General features: G+C 30.4%; 1 protein-coding gene and 1 long non-coding RNA gene across 3 annotated transcripts; both read left to right on the top strand.

The window, feature by feature from the left end:
* The first annotated feature begins 7697 nt into the window (after positions 1 to 7697).
* LOC145052616 (uncharacterized) lies at positions 7698 to 16132 on the top strand. Of its 2 annotated transcripts, XM_079000454.1 has the most exons (9): positions 7698 to 7838; positions 7965 to 8082; positions 8835 to 8871; positions 8974 to 9043; positions 9338 to 9442; positions 9682 to 9832; positions 9905 to 9987; positions 15347 to 15440; positions 15537 to 16132. In XM_079000454.1, the coding sequence occupies exons 1-9, from the start codon at positions 7808 to 7810 to the stop codon at positions 15622 to 15624; spliced, it is 777 nt and encodes a 258-aa protein (XP_078856580.1). In that variant the 5' UTR covers positions 7698 to 7807; the 3' UTR covers positions 15625 to 16132. The 2 variants fall into 2 exon arrangements, with proteins under 2 accessions (XP_078856580.1, XP_078856581.1); XM_079000455.1 differs by lacking the exons at positions 15347 to 15440; positions 15537 to 16132 and adding an exon at positions 10965 to 11533.
* Positions 16133 to 17448: 1316 nt separating this feature from the next.
* LOC145050426 (uncharacterized) lies at positions 17449 to 19119 on the top strand. Its single transcript, XR_013683409.1, has 3 exons — positions 17449 to 17964; positions 18610 to 18660; positions 19001 to 19119. It is a non-coding gene; the product is annotated as an uncharacterized LOC145050426 (long non-coding RNA).
* The last annotated feature ends 226 nt before the right edge of the window (positions 19120 to 19345 follow it).

The following is a 19345-nucleotide window of genomic DNA, read 5'->3' as shown; positions in this document are numbered from 1 at the left end:
AGAACTTATTGCTGTAAGTTCTGAATTGTTTAGACACACATGTGAGCTATCTAAGGAAATGTGTATGATTTTGAAGGAGCCTAGATAAAGTCTTATCGAAGCATCTTATATCAGAAATCTGAACTTTGGTAAGAAAGTCAACAAGTATTGATTTCTAGAAGTTCAGCTGATTTATGGGTACATGTCAAATCTAGTGGGAGCATAACTGTTATGCTAGTAAGATAATAATTACAATGTTAGTGGGAGCATAATTGTTATGGTAAGTGTTGCGAGTTAGCAATGTTAATTATAGAAAACAAAGGTTTCAAATCGCAAAGTTGCAGGGTTTGAAAAGTTGTTTTGCTATAATTAAGGGAGAGGAACTTATACTTCATTCCAATTCTAAAAGCTTAGATTGAGATTTTAATCAAATTTAGTCAAGGACACATATGAATGTTATGTTGAAAAGATTCGACATAAGTAAATTCTATATATGGAAATGTTATAGCAAGAGACTGGTAAAGTATCAGGTCTTTATGTAAGACATTATGAATCGTACCCCATATGCTACGGGTATAGGATCGATTGCATATGCTATAATATTATGTGTTCTAATTTTCAAAATGCCTAGGGCATTATTAGGGAAAAAGGACACGGATCGGATATGACTAAAGTAATCAAACAACTGTCAAGGACGATCTGAGGTTTACCAAGGATTGGTTGCTTGTGAATAGTTGGAAGTATACTAATGAATGGACCATATTGACATGTTTTTGAATAGATAGGATTCTATTAAGAATGAATGGTCATATGAAAATTATGGAAAAGTTTCCATAATGAGAGTTGGCAATCAAGAAACTATGAGTAAGTTAGAAATTTTTATGCAAGAAGCATGTTCAAAGGAATGTGCTTTGAATATGAGACTTTGTATCTATGGAATTTTCTAGTAACAATCTTTAGTGGAAAGTTTTGTAATTGGCAAAGTCTATGTGACTTGTGTACATAGTCATTACAAAATGATCACTGCATATAAGCTTAGAATCTAACAGATTACAGTAAGTGGCAAGAACTTGGTATTCTCACACTTACGATAAGGATTTGGAATTGTGAAATGAGTGTCATTGGAAACGTTTACAATAGATCTATTTCGCAAAGAAAGGACCATAGGTAAAACATAGTGTGCATGCTTGGAGCATGGGATGACTACTGTTTTAATTCAAGTATTTAGTTGATAAATCAACGCATTATACAATGAATAATGTGTAATCAATACGGTGATTAAATAAAAGGTGTTTTATTTATATTCAAAAGTTTTGAAGCCTTATTGGATTCGATTATTATTGTGTTTCACTTTTCATGTTTTGAATTTCCGAATAACTAGGTTATTCAAACTATCCATAGTCGATCGTACTTTGGAAGTAGGTATTGAGGCAAGACTGTCATGAATCCATCTGTAGATTGTCTAAAGTGTCTTAGACATAGCACACATTTGCTGCAGTGTTCATGAGTGCTTCTGGAATAAGATTCAAGTATTGGATTAAACCCACGCTCATCTGAATCACTTCATGGATTTTACCACGAGTGATTGTGAGACGATAATATCTTATATTCCTTAAACCAAGACATGTGAGTTGTAGTTTGCAAGTCGGTTGCACATTGGCGTATGTAAACGCACCATAACTTGGTGTTACAAAACATATTGTTGTGTGTGATTTGATGAGTAAATATAACAAGCATATGGGGCGAAGTTTATCCATTCCTTTTACCCTAAGAGGGAAAAAACCGATATCTGTGGGCCCCTTGATGATTTAGTGATGACAACCCTAAGCGCTTGGCCAAGCCTGGACTGATGTGATTTGTTCAATTAGTCGGTCGTTATAAATCGGAAATCGGGAAACAACACATGAACAGAGAGAATGATTATAATCTATGTCTCAGTTCATAGGATATCTAGAATGGAGGAATATATGATCCCTTATCTAATGGACGCGTCATTTGACTAGGTCAGAGTTCGACGACGACTTTTGAGAGCTACGATTGCTAGTCGGGATTTTGGAGTCATACTTGCAATAATAGTTATTAGACTTATCCAAGTGGGAAACTGTTGGATTAGGTGTCTAAGCCCATAACTATAACTGATATGTACTTGACCCGAGAGTAGCATAGTCAATTTGGGTTGCCTTCACCAGGACAATCTGATAGGATGAATATTTGAGAAAGAAGTTATTTATGATTATTAATATATTACAAATATAATATATTAATATGAAATCATGTTATTTAATTAGTATTGATCAAGAATTAATTTGGAATTAATTTTGTGATCAAAAGAGACTAATTAAATTAACGAGGACTGATTATTTAAATAAGTGATATATATTGTTTGGGCTATTGATCAATGATGGGCTAAGTTTATGTAAGTATCCATAAGAGTTAGCCCACATGAGATATGGATCATAACCCAAGTGTATGGATTAGGGTTTACCCATGACTCTTGGAATCCTACACTATATAAATGTTTCCTCTTAGCCAAAATAATGATACTATGTGTTCTAAGAGGTCATATAACCAATTTTGTGTACTCCATACTCTCTCTCAAAGTACTCCTTTGTTCATGGTGTTTGTGAACCATTTGATGCATCACACTTGAAGTGCTAAGTTCTTGAAAGGCCAAAACTACAAGCTACAATAAAGAGGTATTATTCTAACTAGTTTTATGATTCATGTACAAATTGTATGCTAAATGTAGGCTTTATGCTTTTGAAATTTTATTGCATGTATAATTAGTGAAAACATAGATCCAAAGCATTTAGGGTTGCATGTGCACCATAGGAGTGTTATAGTGCTTAAAACCCAACAGCAACCCCTTGGAACCCTTCACCCAGGGGGTTGCCCTTGGACCCCTATTTTCCCGAGTTCACATTTATCACTCTGAGTGTGCACCCCGTAGCTCCTAGTTCAGTTAGTAAATGGAGCTCAACCAATCTTATTATTAATATTAATTACACCAAAATATGTTGATAACACTAAAATCACAAACATTCCTCTCCCATTTTAGTCTAATACTTAATTAATTAAAATCAAACACAAAATTAAACTTATGTATAAATGAAAATATCTTGAAGATTGAATTTTCAAATACTCGAGAATCTGGGTGTCCTAACGATTGAACCCATCAACTCATTTGAGTAACTGAATATACTATACACATAAGTTAAACATAATATCTAATGTTTCATGCTTGACACTATTGCATCCATGTGTCCTATCCATTCATGAGTGCATAAAAGCCTAGCCCAATTAAGCTTTTTGAATCGACATCACTTCACACTCACACAGACAGTCCTTCTATATCATGCACCTGTTAATGCACTTTTTCAAAATAACTATTAAGAACTTAATCAACCTACTTTATCTCTATAGGTTAAAAGCACATACCTTGGGATGTAGTAACTTGAATGTGCTTCAGTATCCATAAGCAAACTTTCTACATTGAGTTTAATGTCTAACATTGTATTAGAAGGAAATTGGGTATCTCACCCATAAAGATATCAAGAGGGCCTTAAAACCCATCCCTATAATTAGGGGTGAGCATGGTGTGATTTGGTGCGGTTTTTGGACAAAATCGAACCGCAAATTGCAACTTGTGGTTATTTATATTGAACAACCGAAACTTGCAGTTTTTTCGGTGTGGTTTTTTTTGTAGTTTTGTGGTTATTTCGGAGTGGTTTTTATTGTTAACCGAAAAACGAGTTGGTACGGTTTTGCAGTTAAAATAATACGATTTTTCATGTCCAAATAAGACTTTTATTGAATTTCATTTTAAATAGTGCAAAATTTTATTGCCTTTTATTTATTTTGAGTCTTTTGTTGCAACTTATCACCATATTTGTCCATTTTATTTTTGTTAGAGGCTTAAAAAAATCACATTGTCCCGAAAGGGATACCACAGAGTATGATAAGCCTCAATATGGTTTCTTTTATATAGGCATAGCACAAACATATCTCTCACATCACGATGTGGGATAACTTCTTGAATCCCATATGTATCTTTTTATCACTATAAAAAAATGAAGAAAAAACCATATGCATGAACTAAACAGAAAGCAACAATATATGATTAATACTTATTTAAATTTTTAAAGGAATAATAAATAAATAGTTGATTAATACTTATGTAGAAATTCAAAGCACTAATAAAACAACTTTGTAATATATATATATATATATATATATATATATATATATATATATATATATATATATATATATATATATAGAGAGAGAGAGAGAGAGAGAGAGAGAAAGGTGTTCAAATGTTTCCCACAACTATTGTATGTATTTATGGACCAATGAGATTTTAGAAAAAAAATAAATATTTAATAATGCATATAAAGGTATTATTGGAACTTTATATATAATCAACTTTAGAAACCAAAAACAGTCTCTTAAATTTTGGACATTACTAAAATCTCTTTGACCAAATGTATTTGACTAACACATTAACCCTAACCTCCTTCATATACGTCTTCTACCCTTTCTAGCAAGAACCAAACGTAGCCCACTAAGCCGCCAAGATAAATTGATGAACAATCACCTCATCTTCTTTACCCGATTTAAACTTGCCTCCACGCCTTCATCATCTTCGTGATGACTACCAACATTACAATTGATTACCACCACTACAGGCGCCAAATTAAAAGCGAAAGAAAAAGATGTAATTATGTCACAATGGAATCTCGATTTTTATGGCATGAAATCTCAAATTACTCGTTAGTATTTGAAGGAATACACTCTTTTATTGTAAATTTAGTCACATTCATGTATATATTAATTACATGTGTTGTATGTTTCATTAAATGGAGTATAAAGATCTAAGCATCTGATTTTTCCTGTCAAATGTTTGTTAAAATGCTTGAATAAGATATTTCAACTAATTTTTTGTAATCTTTGAACTATCATATCTCTCTCATACTAGCTTGGAATGATCTGAAATTTGTTTATGCATATTCTCCTTTGTGTTAGTTACAAGTTAGGTTCCGTAGTCATTTTAATTGGATTAATATTGGCTGGGTTATAGTCCTTCGAACATCCAATGTTACAGTTGTATTTTTAACACATTTTTACTTTGTTTAAATTTTTTTGTGATCTTTGAACTGTCATATTTATCACATTCTAGCTTGTAATAAGCTGACATTTTTCCAAAGTCTTGTCCTCTGTGTTAGCTACAATGCAGGGTCTAAAATCATTGTAATTAGATTAAGTCGATTATTTGGATCAAGTGACTCGGGGAATACTTGATAAAATGACTCGAGTATTACATTCTGTTAGAATAAATTAAAAGTCTTTAATGCCTAACAGATTCTATTAAAATTTATAGTTTTATTCTTTTAGAATATACTGAAAGTTATAATATTTTAAAGTTGATTATGTTTTTTTTATTTAGGTTTGAAGGGGCTGCCATTGATGTGGAAAATGAAGAAAACATGGAAAATGAGAGTATTCTAGCAGAATGTTGTTATTTTTTAATAATTTTATTTATTTTTTTTATATTCTTTTAGAATATGTATAAGTATATTAAAATGTATAAGACTTTTTTTTAACCGGCAAATACAAATATTATAATCTACTCCTAAACTAACACTTAATTCCACATATGTCCACCACGAGACTTGAACCCTCAACCTCAAGGAGGGAGGACACCACTTGATACCGCTGGGATATAAATGTATGAATTTGTATTTAAGTTCAGATGTATAAGAATATGTTAAACTGTTGTTATTCTTCAACCAGGGATTCAAGAATTCTGTTATTCTTCAATAATATTCTAATAGAATAAAATTCTGAAAGAACATCATTCTAACAAAAATGAATTCTAACAGAATAAAATTGGGTATGTTAACAAATTACGTTAGAATTAAAATTGAATTAATTTAAAAATTTTAGATTTTTAAAATTAGGAAAATTAATTATCCCTAAATATCCGAAAATTCCTTTTTTTTAAAAAAATAGTTAATTGTCCAAAATATCCTTATGCTGAATTTTGTGTGATTAAATGGTAAATGTTATCCCATTGTAATATTATACACTTTCAGATCATAACCATTGATTAATTCCATCCGTTGGTCCAAATTTGTGGTTACGAGCACACAATAGATGTTCGGAACACAATAACCTAGCCCTATATATATATATATATATATATATATATATATATATATATATATATATATATATATATATATATATATACATGAGTTCAAAAACCAATAACAAAACAAAATAAAAAAACGAAACAGTTTAACAACCCCGACTATTTTGAAAAACCGTTAGGTTGGTGTCCGGAAAAGAAACAAAAATAGGTGTTTGGAAAAAAAAATTCTTATGTAAGTGAAAAATATAAAATAAAAAATTAAACTTAAAAAATAACCTACCTAACCAGTTGGTTACCAAGATTTTTATTAATAAATCTACAAAAAAAAAAATAGTTATTATATTTTAAAAAGACAGCGAGCAATAGAAAATCTCCTATATAAACATGAAAATTATGCATGTTATTTGCTATAAAAATACCAACATTTTAAATGAAATAAATGTTTGGACAGTGTATAAAAAGAACGAAAGGAATGTTTCTGTAATTTGGATGATTTGTGAATAATAAAAAAAAATATAAGGGTCATTTTTGTAATTTTGATTCCATATCATTTAACTCGTGTAAGAACGTGTATTTATGTTTGCAAAAAAGTAATCTCCGATCGATAAAAAAGAGTAATATCAAAAAACAAACCTTTTTTTTGTATTTATGTTTGCAAAAAAGTAATCTCCGATCGATAAAAAAGAGTAATATAAAAAAAACAAACCTTATTAAAAAAAAAGGTGCACATAACAGTCGAAATGATAACAGCATTCGAACATGAATATTTTGAAAATAAATTAAAAGCTAGTGACGCCTTTTAACCAATTCAACTAATCAAAGATTTGAAAATATCAAAGATCCAAACCTAGAGAGGCCTGGAGCGGTCACCCAACTTGCACATCCTATTGGGCCGGATGTGTAGTTACATTTCTAGCTAGTTGATATTTTACAGCATCCTCTTCAAATAATCTTTAGTTTGCAACTTCTTGTTCATGGTTTTATCAGTCTCCACGTCCTTAATTTTTTAAATTCAAGTAGTCTTTAGTTTGCAACTTATTGTTCATGGTTTTATCAATCTCCACGTCCTTAAATTTTTAAATGCTTTGTTTATAGCATCTGTAATTGAGTATTTGATCATTTCTTTTGTACCATATGAAAAAGTATTCTTTAAGATTTGCACTTTGGATGCTAATATGCTTCTCTCTCTAGATGTACACACCTCTTCTACGCGGAAACATATTCTAAGAATGTCATTGTTTAAGCACTTTCTTCTGCCACTGTCTACAAGCATCTATTCTTTCTTGTATGTCCACTGCAATTTGGGGGACAATCCTTTTATCGGATCGTTTTACCATAGTCTTTCTTTGATATGTCAGAATATATCCTTGATCCACTAAAGTTATATCCTTGATCCACTAAAGTTGGACACTTTATCATTTTCTCTTAGGTGGCGCCTTTATCTTATTAGCTTTGGCAGGTAGCTTTAGGCCGGTCTAACTGGTGTAGCTAAGAGTAGCTGATTCAGATTCATGGGTTGTAAGCCTTTTACTATAATTTATCAACTTCTGAAAATGTTATAAATAGATACTCAAGAGTTTATAGTCTTATTCACTCATTCATTGTTGGGTGCTCTGACTGGTTGTTGCAATTAGGGAATTATTTCACATACTGCAATAATTAAGAGTTAAGACAATGAGCTATAACAGATCAAACATAGGTTCTGGTTAGTCTCTTCCCATAAAGCCGGTCATAAATGCATTATCTAAGAACCATGAACGTTAAAACGTCTTTGTTAAATAATATGACTAAGATTTAAGGATTTGTAAGCGTTCTTGATGCATTGTTTCAGGTAGTAGGAATGTCGGAAGGAACACATTTGAGTTTGGAAGGACTTATGTGGTCAGGCCCAAAGGAACCCACCAAGCAACTATCGTTTGGTTACATGGCATTGGTGAAATGGGATCAAGGTGATGACAATGAATGTTTGTTTTGAATGCGATGATTTTTAAAAGACAAATTTGATATCAATTGCAGAATAGCAAGTGGGTTGTACTCATTTCGACCATTTTGACATTTGATATTAAGATTTGACTTCATAATATTAATTTATTAGTGATGTTTTCTTATATATATGACTTACCTATGGATGCTTTAGGATCATGATGCTTGGTATTTTCCAAGTAATTATGGGTAAGTTTCTTCTTTCGATTATATACAAGTGAGCAACCATTAGTCAAATGTCCAAAATATCTTCACAAGATAATAAAATAAGAGAATTTTATGGCCAAAATCAATAATAAGTTCAATGGCAATGGACAAACAAGTAATTTTAGTTGTTAACCATGATGTTAAGATTATCAAATTTCGGTTGTCTTCACCATAACGGATTTGGTGCAATTCTCATGGACAAGATGTAGTACAAAGCACGACATCATTTCCTATAATATTAATATCACTACATGACCTTATCTTTAGGTTAAGAAATCACCAACTTGCCCTTGTGCGATTTAGAGTGGAAGTTTTTGTATACAATTAATATTGTCTCACATATTGGGAAATGGGAAAGAGGTGCTTCCCAAGGCCAAAAACTATATCCACGACTATATCTATCACCTGATCTAGATTCGTATGAGATTCTGAAAGGTTTTCCAAGAGTGTTTTCCGCATGTTTCACAATAGTTATCTATATTTGTTTTCTCATTTATATTTTGTTTTACAGTTGGTCCCAGTTCTTGGAATCTTTGCCTCTTCCAAATGTAAGGATGAGTATATTTCGGTTTCATGACGTACACAATTATAATGTGAACAACCTATTGTATGATTTGTATTTTAATCATTTTAATTAAAATACTATATAGATCAAATGGATCTGCCCAACTGCCCCAAGTCGTCCGATAACTTTATTTGGTGGAGCACAGTCTACTGCATGTAAGTTTCTTTTTATAAGGATAAGAGAAAATAAAGATGTGGTTGTGGGTCCTATGATATGAGAAGAAATGGAAGATGTGACCCAAAAACTAGAACGCGGAGAAAAGATTGAATAAATGAATAAAAGTTTCTACATCTTTTGATTCACTTTTATGTAACAATAAAGAGCAAAGTAATTGATACTATTTTTGTGGTTATCTAACATGTCAAGAATTATCAGGGTTTTATGTAACAATAAAGAGCAAAGTAATTGATACTATTTTTGTGGTTATCTAACATGTCAAGAATTATCAGGGTTTAATGTTGAAGACATGTCAGAGAATGCTACTGATGATGTGGAGGGATTAGATGCTTCAGCAACACATATTGCAAATATGTTGACCAACGAGCGTGATGATAGTATGTTTCCTTGTTACTTACTCATATGAGGATATATAAAAAGTGCTAGATAGAGGTCAATAGGTGGGACGTCATGTAGGGTCCAAATTACCACTTCTAGTGTTGGATATGCCATTTTGTGAAATTTTACAGGAAGATGCTTGATATGAGGCTAGGGAATATAACGTTTTTAATTCATAAAAGCTCTCAACTTTTATATCATTTTGGACTCTTTTTACCTCGTGGTTTACCTTTTGCAGTTAAACTAGGTGTTGCTGGCTTTAGTATGGGAGCTGCTATGGCTCTCTACTCTGCTACATGTCGTGTTCTTGGCCAATATGGTAATGGAAACCGATACCCAATCAACCTCAGTGTGGCAGTGGCTCTCAGTGGCTGGCTGCCATGTTCCAGGTTGTCTTTTAATCTGACCATCTTAATATATCATTAAACATATCACTTTATTGAGTAGACAACTTGTTGTAGGATCGTAAGGAGCAGAGTTCATGCATCACAAGAGGCTGCAAGGCGTGCATCATTACTACCTATTTTGCTCTGCCATGGACAAGGTATTTTCTTATAAATTAACGATATACATTTTAGATTGCCTCCTTTTTGCAGGATTCCTATATGGCAATTGGTTTTTTCATTTGGGATTCAATCTTATTAGAAATATTTAAATTGCTCTTATTTGTTCTTGATATGAATTTGGCAAGAAAATTATCATGCTTTTTGATATATTAGAATCAACTTTTCTTTGTGAACTATGATTAAGTTTAGAAGACATATTTGCTTAAATAAGGATTCAATAATACTTCATATAAGTGGATGAGAAGCACCTAGTTCAACTTTTGGAGGAAAAACATAGAACCTTACTAATTCAAAATAATATATGTCTGCCTAGCTTAAGAAATGCAACTATCAAGGAGTGACTAATTAAAATACATGCAATCAAATTAAGCATGTGTTATTAAGTTTAATATAAAATAATGCAATCTAGAATGTTTTGACTTTAGAAGCTAAAATAACTTGTTCAGAACAAATAAATGTACCTCGATACCTATTTCTATATAGATTACAAGGCTTGAAAATATCTAATTACTGCCTATCAATAATATATGTAGACTGAGATTGATCCATCACAACAATTCTCTCTTAAGTTCAACAAAACACCAAATATCTTAGCGAAAACACAAAGATGAGAATCTATATGCTTAAGAAAAGGCTAGGGGAAACTTTTGCATTAATGATACCTATATATAAACATATATAATTATGTGAGTTGCATATTTCAATAGTGTTTAAAATGAAGCTTGAAATGTATGGGTGTGCCTCTTGAGTGTGTAATCTTTTATCCAAGAAGCACTATATCGAGAGATGCCTCAAATCTTTTTACCATATACTTGTGTTTATATATATTATAAAATCATTCTTTTTTTTTTTTTACAGTCAGTATTCAGAATTCTACAATTTTGTTAATTTCTACTTGGTCTAGAATTCCTCAATTTTCAAACTATTTAGTTGTACCTACTCACTTGTCTTGCAGTTGAGTAGATAAAACTAGTTCTAGTTGGAGATTGTTCAAGCTTGATATTATTGTTGGGCCCCTTTATCTACCAGCTTCAGCTTCTAGATGTTGGTGACTTGACATGGTATCAGAGCTCAGGTTTTGCAAGATCTATGGGTTCAATACTTCAATTCCTACCGCTTACCTTTGCATTATGTTAGTGATGCACGTTTGCGTTCCGGTAAGGAAACATTGAAGTACTATTTGGTCCTCTACTACCAGCTTGACCTCCTCCATGTACGGGCATGGTGACATTGGAGGGGGATTGTTCAAGCATGATAGCATTGATGTAACAACTTAAGTATATACATGAGTTCAATTGCAATAAACACATGGCTAGCTTAGTTATGTGAAAAGTAAATTGTTTTTGACATTTTATTCCAATGGGAGTCTATACTAATAGTCCAAACTATGTAAACACATGTTTCTCACAAAGTCCAGTTTGTATGTTGGGAAATTCTCCCCACCAAAAATAATGTATGGTTAATTGATAACTCATTATGTGGTTATTGATTTCAACTAGTGTATTTCTCTTAAAGGAGTAACCACATTTTTGTTTATACTTTATCATTGGTACCGACAACTTTGAGTTGTCATGTATGAAATATAAGAAGATTATTACTCTAGAACTTAATTATTTTCCTTTTATGTCATATAGTTTTATGTTTCTAACCGGTTGAAGGGAAATATATAGTTGGTTTTTTCTTGTATTGGCACAATGTGGTTCATCAAGCTTCGTATGTCAATGAGTTTGGTGTTGATATAGATCAGGTATGATATGATTCACTTATGTGATCAAATTGATCCAACAATCCACTTAGTTAATTAACCCGTTTAAACGAGTCAATATTATGGTTAACCATAATTATGTACATGTGTGTAATGATCCGTTGGAAAAATTGGAAATAAGATTTCTACTTCTTACATTATCTAATAATAAACCTCAATCCCCCCTACAAAACTCTCTTGCTTGTCCCTTTTTTATATATCTCACACATTACCCCTTAATTCCTCTCTTTTTATTAGATTTTTTATTTGTCTACTAAGTTTTGTTTTGTACTTTTCAAAAAACTATTAATTTAAAACATCAAGATTGATGAATATTTATAATCATGACCCTTTTCATGGAAAGATGTGGTAGTTGACCCAAATAGTTTTATAGGGAAATTATATAAACAAACTATTATAAATAAGTTTTTTTTAAAGAGAACAAATATTTTTTCTTTATTTTTTGAAAAATTACAACTTTCTACTGCATGTTCCATTTCAGACTTTCTTCAAACTACAAATTTTTTTTCAAAGAAGTCTAACTACTTATATCCAAAATGTTTATTTTGAAATGTTTAATATACCGTTTTCAATCAAATGCTTGATTTTAAAAAATATTATTCTATATATTTTCTATTTATTATGTTTGTTTAACTTTTTGTTAAATTTTAATAAAACAAGTTCTCGAAATTCTTGAACTTTTCATCCAGACTTGGTGGTTATTTTTTTTTCTAAAAATTCTATAGTTTTTTTTTTTCAAATTCAGAATATTGGTTTGGAATTCGAAATGTTAGTCTGAAATATATTTTTTTTGTTAGAAAACTATTTTTTTCTCAATTTGGAATCCAACATTCCAGACTTGGTGGTTATTTTGTGTTTCTAAAAACATTTTTTTTGTTTATTTTTTCAAATTCATATTATATTATGATTACTCAAATTATGTGCTTTTTATGTCAATTATAGTGTAAGACTAAATTGAATAAAAGTATAATTTATTTTATAATAACATCAAATGTTTTGGACATGCAATATTTTATGTTCAATTAATATTAACACTAAATCTTTTTAAGATATAAAGTTGCTCTACTCAAAATCCCTCTCTCTCTCAAAATAATAATAATAATAATAATAAATAAATAAATAAAGTTGATATGATACTTTTGTTTTAACTATATATATATATATATATATATATATATATATATATATATATATATATATATATATATATAAAATCTAATAAAATATTCAAACACAAAAATATATAAATATTTTTTTATTAATTAATGTATCGTGAAATAATTTTCTTTTATACGTGTGTTAAATTTGACTTTTTACAAACTTGATGGTGTAGGTTAAAATCCTAGACAACATGATTTTGTTGCTGTGAGGTCTAACTAGAATTCAACAATAAAATGTTTTTACTATTATGATGAAAGAATTGTAAATGAATAATATATATATTTTTTATAAAATATGGTTAATCTGTAAAATAAACCAATAAACATAAGATCTTTTAAAATATGTGGTGTAAGAAAAAAAAAAAAAAAAAAAAAAAAAGATATATATATATATATATATATATATATATATATATATATATATATATATATATATATTGCGTGTTAAAATGGTGTAATGGGTTGGATAAGAATTACAAATGAAAAATATGGTGCAATAGGTTTGAGAACGATGTAAAATATGTTTTCTTTCAAAACAGGATTTGTATTTTTTTAGTTAAAGTTTCGATTATCTATTGTCTGAAAAAGTATTTTTTATGCACAATGTTAGAAGAGGTTTAGAGTGTCCGGTGTTTTATAATGAAATTCTTTTATATAAATATATGTAATTTTAGTAACAAATGTTTTAAAATATGACATGCTCCATGACATAAGTTATTTTTCAAATGTAACTACTTTTTTTAGTCAAATAAAATTTATATCTCTCATTTAAATTTTGAATAAATAAATATATATAAGGGGAAACATGCATGATCTCCATATTCTAATAAAAGAATAGATTTAATCTCATATTGACAAGTGTCATGCAATTAGAACCACTCGTTAATGTTATATAGCATTTGTCAACCTATTAATTATTCATTTCAAATTTCAAAATTTAAATTTCTCATTCTAATTTTACTAAATTAATAATTGATTCTTCATTTTAAATTTCAAAATTTAAAATTTCTCCATTTAATTATATTAAAATAATAATATTAGATTAAAAAATAAAATAAAATTAATATAAATTTTAAAATGATATAACTCCACGTATTTATTTAAATCAATGATTATAATTTTATATATCTAAAAAATATCTCTTAAGTAATAATTTATTTAAAATAATTGATTAATAATTTTGATTTTTTAATACGAAAGTTTGATTAATTTTATAACCGTGGTTATCACGGGTTATAAACTAGTGTGTATATATATATATATATATATATATATATATATATATATATATATATATATATATATATATATATATATATATTCATAGATAAATGAAGACAGAAAAATCTATGTAAAAGGTATGAGGAGTCTAGGATATACTGGAAAGAGGGAGGCTGGGAATAATTATTTGAGTCAATATGAACTAATCAATCTTTAATTGGTTTATGGCCTTATGTGTGAACATAGTGAAATGATCAGCATAAATGTAGTTAGGTCACAGGTTAATTGATTAAATGAGATGATTAATTAATCCAAACAAAATTTGACTTCGTGATACATCTTATATCAAGCCATGTCTCCAAGCCTAGACAACCAAACATGAAGCAAAGTGTTCAATTTATAAGGTAAGGGTCGTAACATTTTTGTAAAGGTATAACACATTTGACACATGAACTAGGTCACATTTACACACACTAGGGACACTACATACATCAATGGCAAGTTTAATGATGAAAGAGTCCATTACTAATATTAGCCATCAATAAATTACTGGCAATTAAGTGAGAGATTATTGACTACCCAATATCTTTTGCTCATTCCTCGATGTTTTTTTTTATATTTTCCATGGAATATCAACAAACTTAGCGACATATTGAGAGCTTTTAGAAAAAGAAAAATCTTAAGATGTGATAAGTACTCCAATCCCTTTTGAATTGCTTAAATTACAGTTTGAGTTATTCAATAGTGTTGGTGTCTTGGGAAACCAAAGAAGAACCATTATTGAAGCAAGATGCTAATATCAATGTTGAATTTAGTTTAGTTTAGTTTTAACTTTTAGAAAACAAACTTAACCACTAAAGATATATAAATTTTACAATAACAACTTTTATGTTGTGTACATTTAGTTTTTAAAACATATAGAACTTATAGTGGTCCTTTCAATATTCACTCGATCCTAATTAGGAGAATCTGAATAATAAATGTCTATCAACCGTACCAAATAATATTTCTTTATAATTACACATTTTTAATCCGTATTACAAAGTAAAATAAATGACTAACATAATGTAAATGAATAAAATATACTTCTACTTTTTATGAAAAATATAATACTTTCAACCAAAAAATATAATCTTAAATTTAAAATGATTAAAAAACTATCTTGATTAAAGAAAATTTTACATGTTTCAGTTGATGATATGGTTGATTACAAACATGGGGAGAAATCTGCACAAACTTTACGATCGACTGGATTTCAAAACATGACATTTCGTACATACAATGGGTAATTAATCCTTCTTATAGACTTCAAGGACATAATTTCTCAAAAGTAACCTATGACTGAGAGTGTCAAGTGGTGTTAATTTCGTTTTTAATATAGGCTTGGTCACTATACGACACCAGAAGAAGTGAATGATGTTTGTTATTGGCTCGTTGCAAGGATGGGGCTCAGTGGATATGGGGTGTGAATAAAAATATTTCTTTCTACTTAAGAGAAAAAGAAAAAATATTTAACTATCTATATAACCAAAAGCATAATAAAATATTAGAATATGTGTGGACATGGGGTAATAACTTATATTACTCCCATTTCTATAAAATGATTTTTAAATAAGAAAGATGAGAGAACAAATTTTTTTTGTGGGTGAGATTTTCCATTATTTTTGTTTTTATGACAAAGATTTAAAGGACTAATGCAAGTAAGAGAGCGACCATATGCACCAAGACTCCTCAGCTCTATAAAAGTTTCAGAGAACTTGTATGTTCTTTTACAAAAAGAGACATTACATTATACAAACATGGGGCTTGTATGTTCTTTTACAAAAAAAGACATTACATTACAGAAACTTGGGGGCTTGAGGTTGAAAAGGATTAAAGATGATCTTGGAGGAAATATCATTCATATAATTTGTTCTTCTCTTAGTTTCTCTTTGTAGCTATGTACTAAATGGAATAAACGTATGTTTTGTTTAATAAGTTTCTCAATATATATATATATATATATATATATATATATATATATATATATATATATATATATATATATATATATATATATATATATATATATATATATATATATATATATATATATAATAGTGATGTATCCGCACATAGCAGCGGATGTGAATAGTTACTTTCAACGATAAGTTTCTTTTGAAAAAAATGTTATGTTACAAGGAAAGTACATTGCTAGTTATTGCCTTTAGACCAACTTTAATAGCATGAAATGGAACTGAATGCAGATCATTGATTTGAGATACGTGGAGAGTTGTACATTCCTTTTCCTAAATATGGACTTTAGGACTTCCTTTCCAATCATCTTTGGAGGCGACAAGGGCGTTTTAGTCTTTTCTGGTAGGAGATCATCAGCAACGATACAAATTGTGTCACCCTTCAATCCTTTCATTTGTGTAGCTTTCTGCACATGAAAACCAAGCATTTAAATATGAATGTTCAAAAATACCAAAAAAAAATCATAAGTTTTATAACATTACTTTAGTCAACCAATTAATTAAACTTCTTTTATCAACGCACAATCTTTTCACTTGTACAACTTCATCCACATGAAAACCAACCTATTAATCCCAGTGTTCTAATTACAACATCAAATGGAAAATAGAACAATAAATATATATATATATATATATATATATATATATATATATATATATATATATATATATATATATATATTATTCCATTCCATTCTTGCCGACCAAAATCCTAACACATCCTTAACTTCAACATCTAACAATGCATGTTAGAAAATCACCATCATGACTTGGAGCTTGTTTTCCTTGTAAGAGCTCAAAGCAAACCTCATAAAATCTAAAGTCGGCCCGTCCCAAACAACCGAAATATAATGAATCTCCTTTCAAAATCTTCAACCACACATGGAAGAACTTTTTCAAAAAGAACATGCAATGCATCGAATATTATTTTATTTCGATGAAGATGTATCTCATAATTATAATCAAATATTTATTACTATTAAATAAATTATACTTAAAGTTATAGTAGGAAAATGCAGATTTTTTATTATTTGATAATATTTGATCTTAAAGCTATTATAAGTTTGCTTTATATTAATATAGATGTTCAAGATTAATATAGATAATCTAATAGATATTATTAACGAATAATTTATTTATGGTTTAACTCTAATATGATAGGGACTACTAATTGAAATATATACAACTAACGATAAAATATAGTACAATGTTGACTAATTTAAAAGCCTAAGCTTTATATGGATTTTTCATAGCTTTGCTTTAACAGATATTCTTATTGATAACTAATATTCGAAAATAAAGAAAATTATAAGAAAAAAATAAAATCCTTTTAGTCAAATCTTGTAACATTCCGAAATTCAGGTGCATCTCTTAAACCCTTCTTCTTTATCAAGTTGTCAAGTTTAACCCTCCTAAAAGTGAAAGTGTTGCTAGTGAGTACGCTGGGCGTACTGATAAGGTACGATGCGCGTACTCATGGGCCTGTTATGGACGCGGACTCCACCCGGTACGCTGGGCGTACCTTAAGCTACGTTGGGCGTAGCGGGCCCAGACTCAAAACCCTAAATGAGACTTGTACACTATAAAAGGAATGATAAGACCCTTACCCCAACCACCATACTTCAGTGAGTGAAACCCTAAGAGAGCAAAAACCCGTTATAAGCTTGTGTGTGTTCTTAAGCTTGAAAATGTCTTTTCAAGTTGGTGAAGGAGAAGAGGAGGCCATTATATGAGCTAGAAGTTGGTGGACAAGAGTAGATCTGAGTTCTACAGAGGTTGGAGCTTCTTTTAGAGGTAAAAAGCTCAAAGCTTTCCTTTTCATTTTTGATTTGTGCTTCATGGACCAATTTTTAGGGTTTTTGGTCCCAAGGTGGAGACTTTATGAGCAAATGGTCTCCACATGCTTAGATTTGCCCTATTCCAGTGTATTAGGAGTTAAAGGTTCATAAAAATCCAATCTTGGACGCGAATATTAAGTCATGCATGAGATATTGGCTTAATGTGGAAAGAGGAAAGGTGTTTGGAGTGATTGGTGACCTTTACTGCCATGCAAAGGCTTAAAGGTTTCAACTTTATGGATTAAGTGACCTTAGAAAAGTCAGATCTGGAGTTTGAGTTTATGTCTTAACCGTTTAAGACCAAAAATCCATAAGAGCATGAAACTGAGACTTACGCTGGGCATAAATCTCAGTACGCACAGCGTAAGGGTTTAAGACCCTGATTCTGGATCGCCGGAGTACGCCCTGCGTACAAGAGCTGGTACGCGTTGCGTACTGCCCCTGTTGACTTTCATTGACTTTTAGGGTTTTAGTCAACATTTGGACTTTTGGGTCAAGGAGGGGTAAAATGGTCTTTTACCCTTCTGTGGGATTGTAGAAAGGGATTTAATCTAGCCTTTGAGAGCCATTATTTATTTGAGGATATTGTTTATGTGATTAGGCGGGGGCTAGATCAGTATATTCGCGTGCGAGATTATCCGAGTTACCCGAGGTGAGTCTTCTCACTATACATTTACCTAGAGTGGTATCTATGTGTAGACCGGAGGGTCTTGTGTGCTATGTGTATGTATGAGATTATGTGCATTGTGATATATGTATGCTATGTGTTGTATAGACCGGACCAGAGGGTCCAACGATATAGACCGGACCGAAGGGTCCAACGATACAGACCGGACCGAAGGGTCCAACGAGCTACGGGACTGGAGGGTCCTGTTGATATGCATCGACCGGAGGGTCGTGCTGTAGCCTCGAGTGACGTATGTGTTGTATTTTGTATTTTGGGGAACTCACTAAGCATTTATGTTTACCGTGTTGTGTGTTATGTGTTTCAGGTACCAGTGAGGATTGTAGGAAGGCGCCGGCATGACCGTACACACAGATTGAGTTTTATTTACATTGAGATCTTGGGATTTGTTTATCGAGATGATGTTGATACATGGATTTTGATATTACGTATGAATTTTTATTATATTTTGAAATGGAAATTTTTTTTTGAAAATTTACGTTGTTACAAATCTAAAATAGTTACATTCTTAGATTAACTTTATTAAAAGATACTCTACTATGAAATATTATGACAATTAAACATCGTTATGATCTTTTAAATTATTATTGGATATTTTCAAAATTATGATTTTTAATATGAGCCGTATAAGTTTTGATTAATCATCTTTAAA

The sequence above is a fragment of the Lactuca serriola genome, chromosome 5, assembly GCF_051521515.1.
Source record: "Lactuca serriola cultivar US96UC23 chromosome 5, Lser_US96UC23_V15, whole genome shotgun sequence".
Lineage (NCBI taxonomy): Eukaryota > Viridiplantae > Streptophyta > Magnoliopsida > Asterales > Asteraceae > Lactuca > Lactuca serriola.
This window is presented reverse-complemented; position numbering and strand designations above follow the sequence as displayed.

What these genes read in the sequence shown, in the direction of transcription:
- LOC145052616 (XM_079000454.1), top strand. Translation starts at nt 7,808, where the DNA reads ATGAGCTATAACAGATCAAACATAGGTTCTG. An exon ending in CAGATCAAACATAGGTTCTG is followed by an intron (nt 7,839 to 7,964) that starts GTTAGTCTCTTC and finishes GCATTGTTTCAG; the next exon opens with GTAGTAGGAATGTCGGAAGG. An exon ending in AATCTTTGCCTCTTCCAAAT is followed by an intron (nt 8,872 to 8,973) that starts GTAAGGATGAGT and finishes AATACTATATAG; the next exon opens with ATCAAATGGATCTGCCCAAC.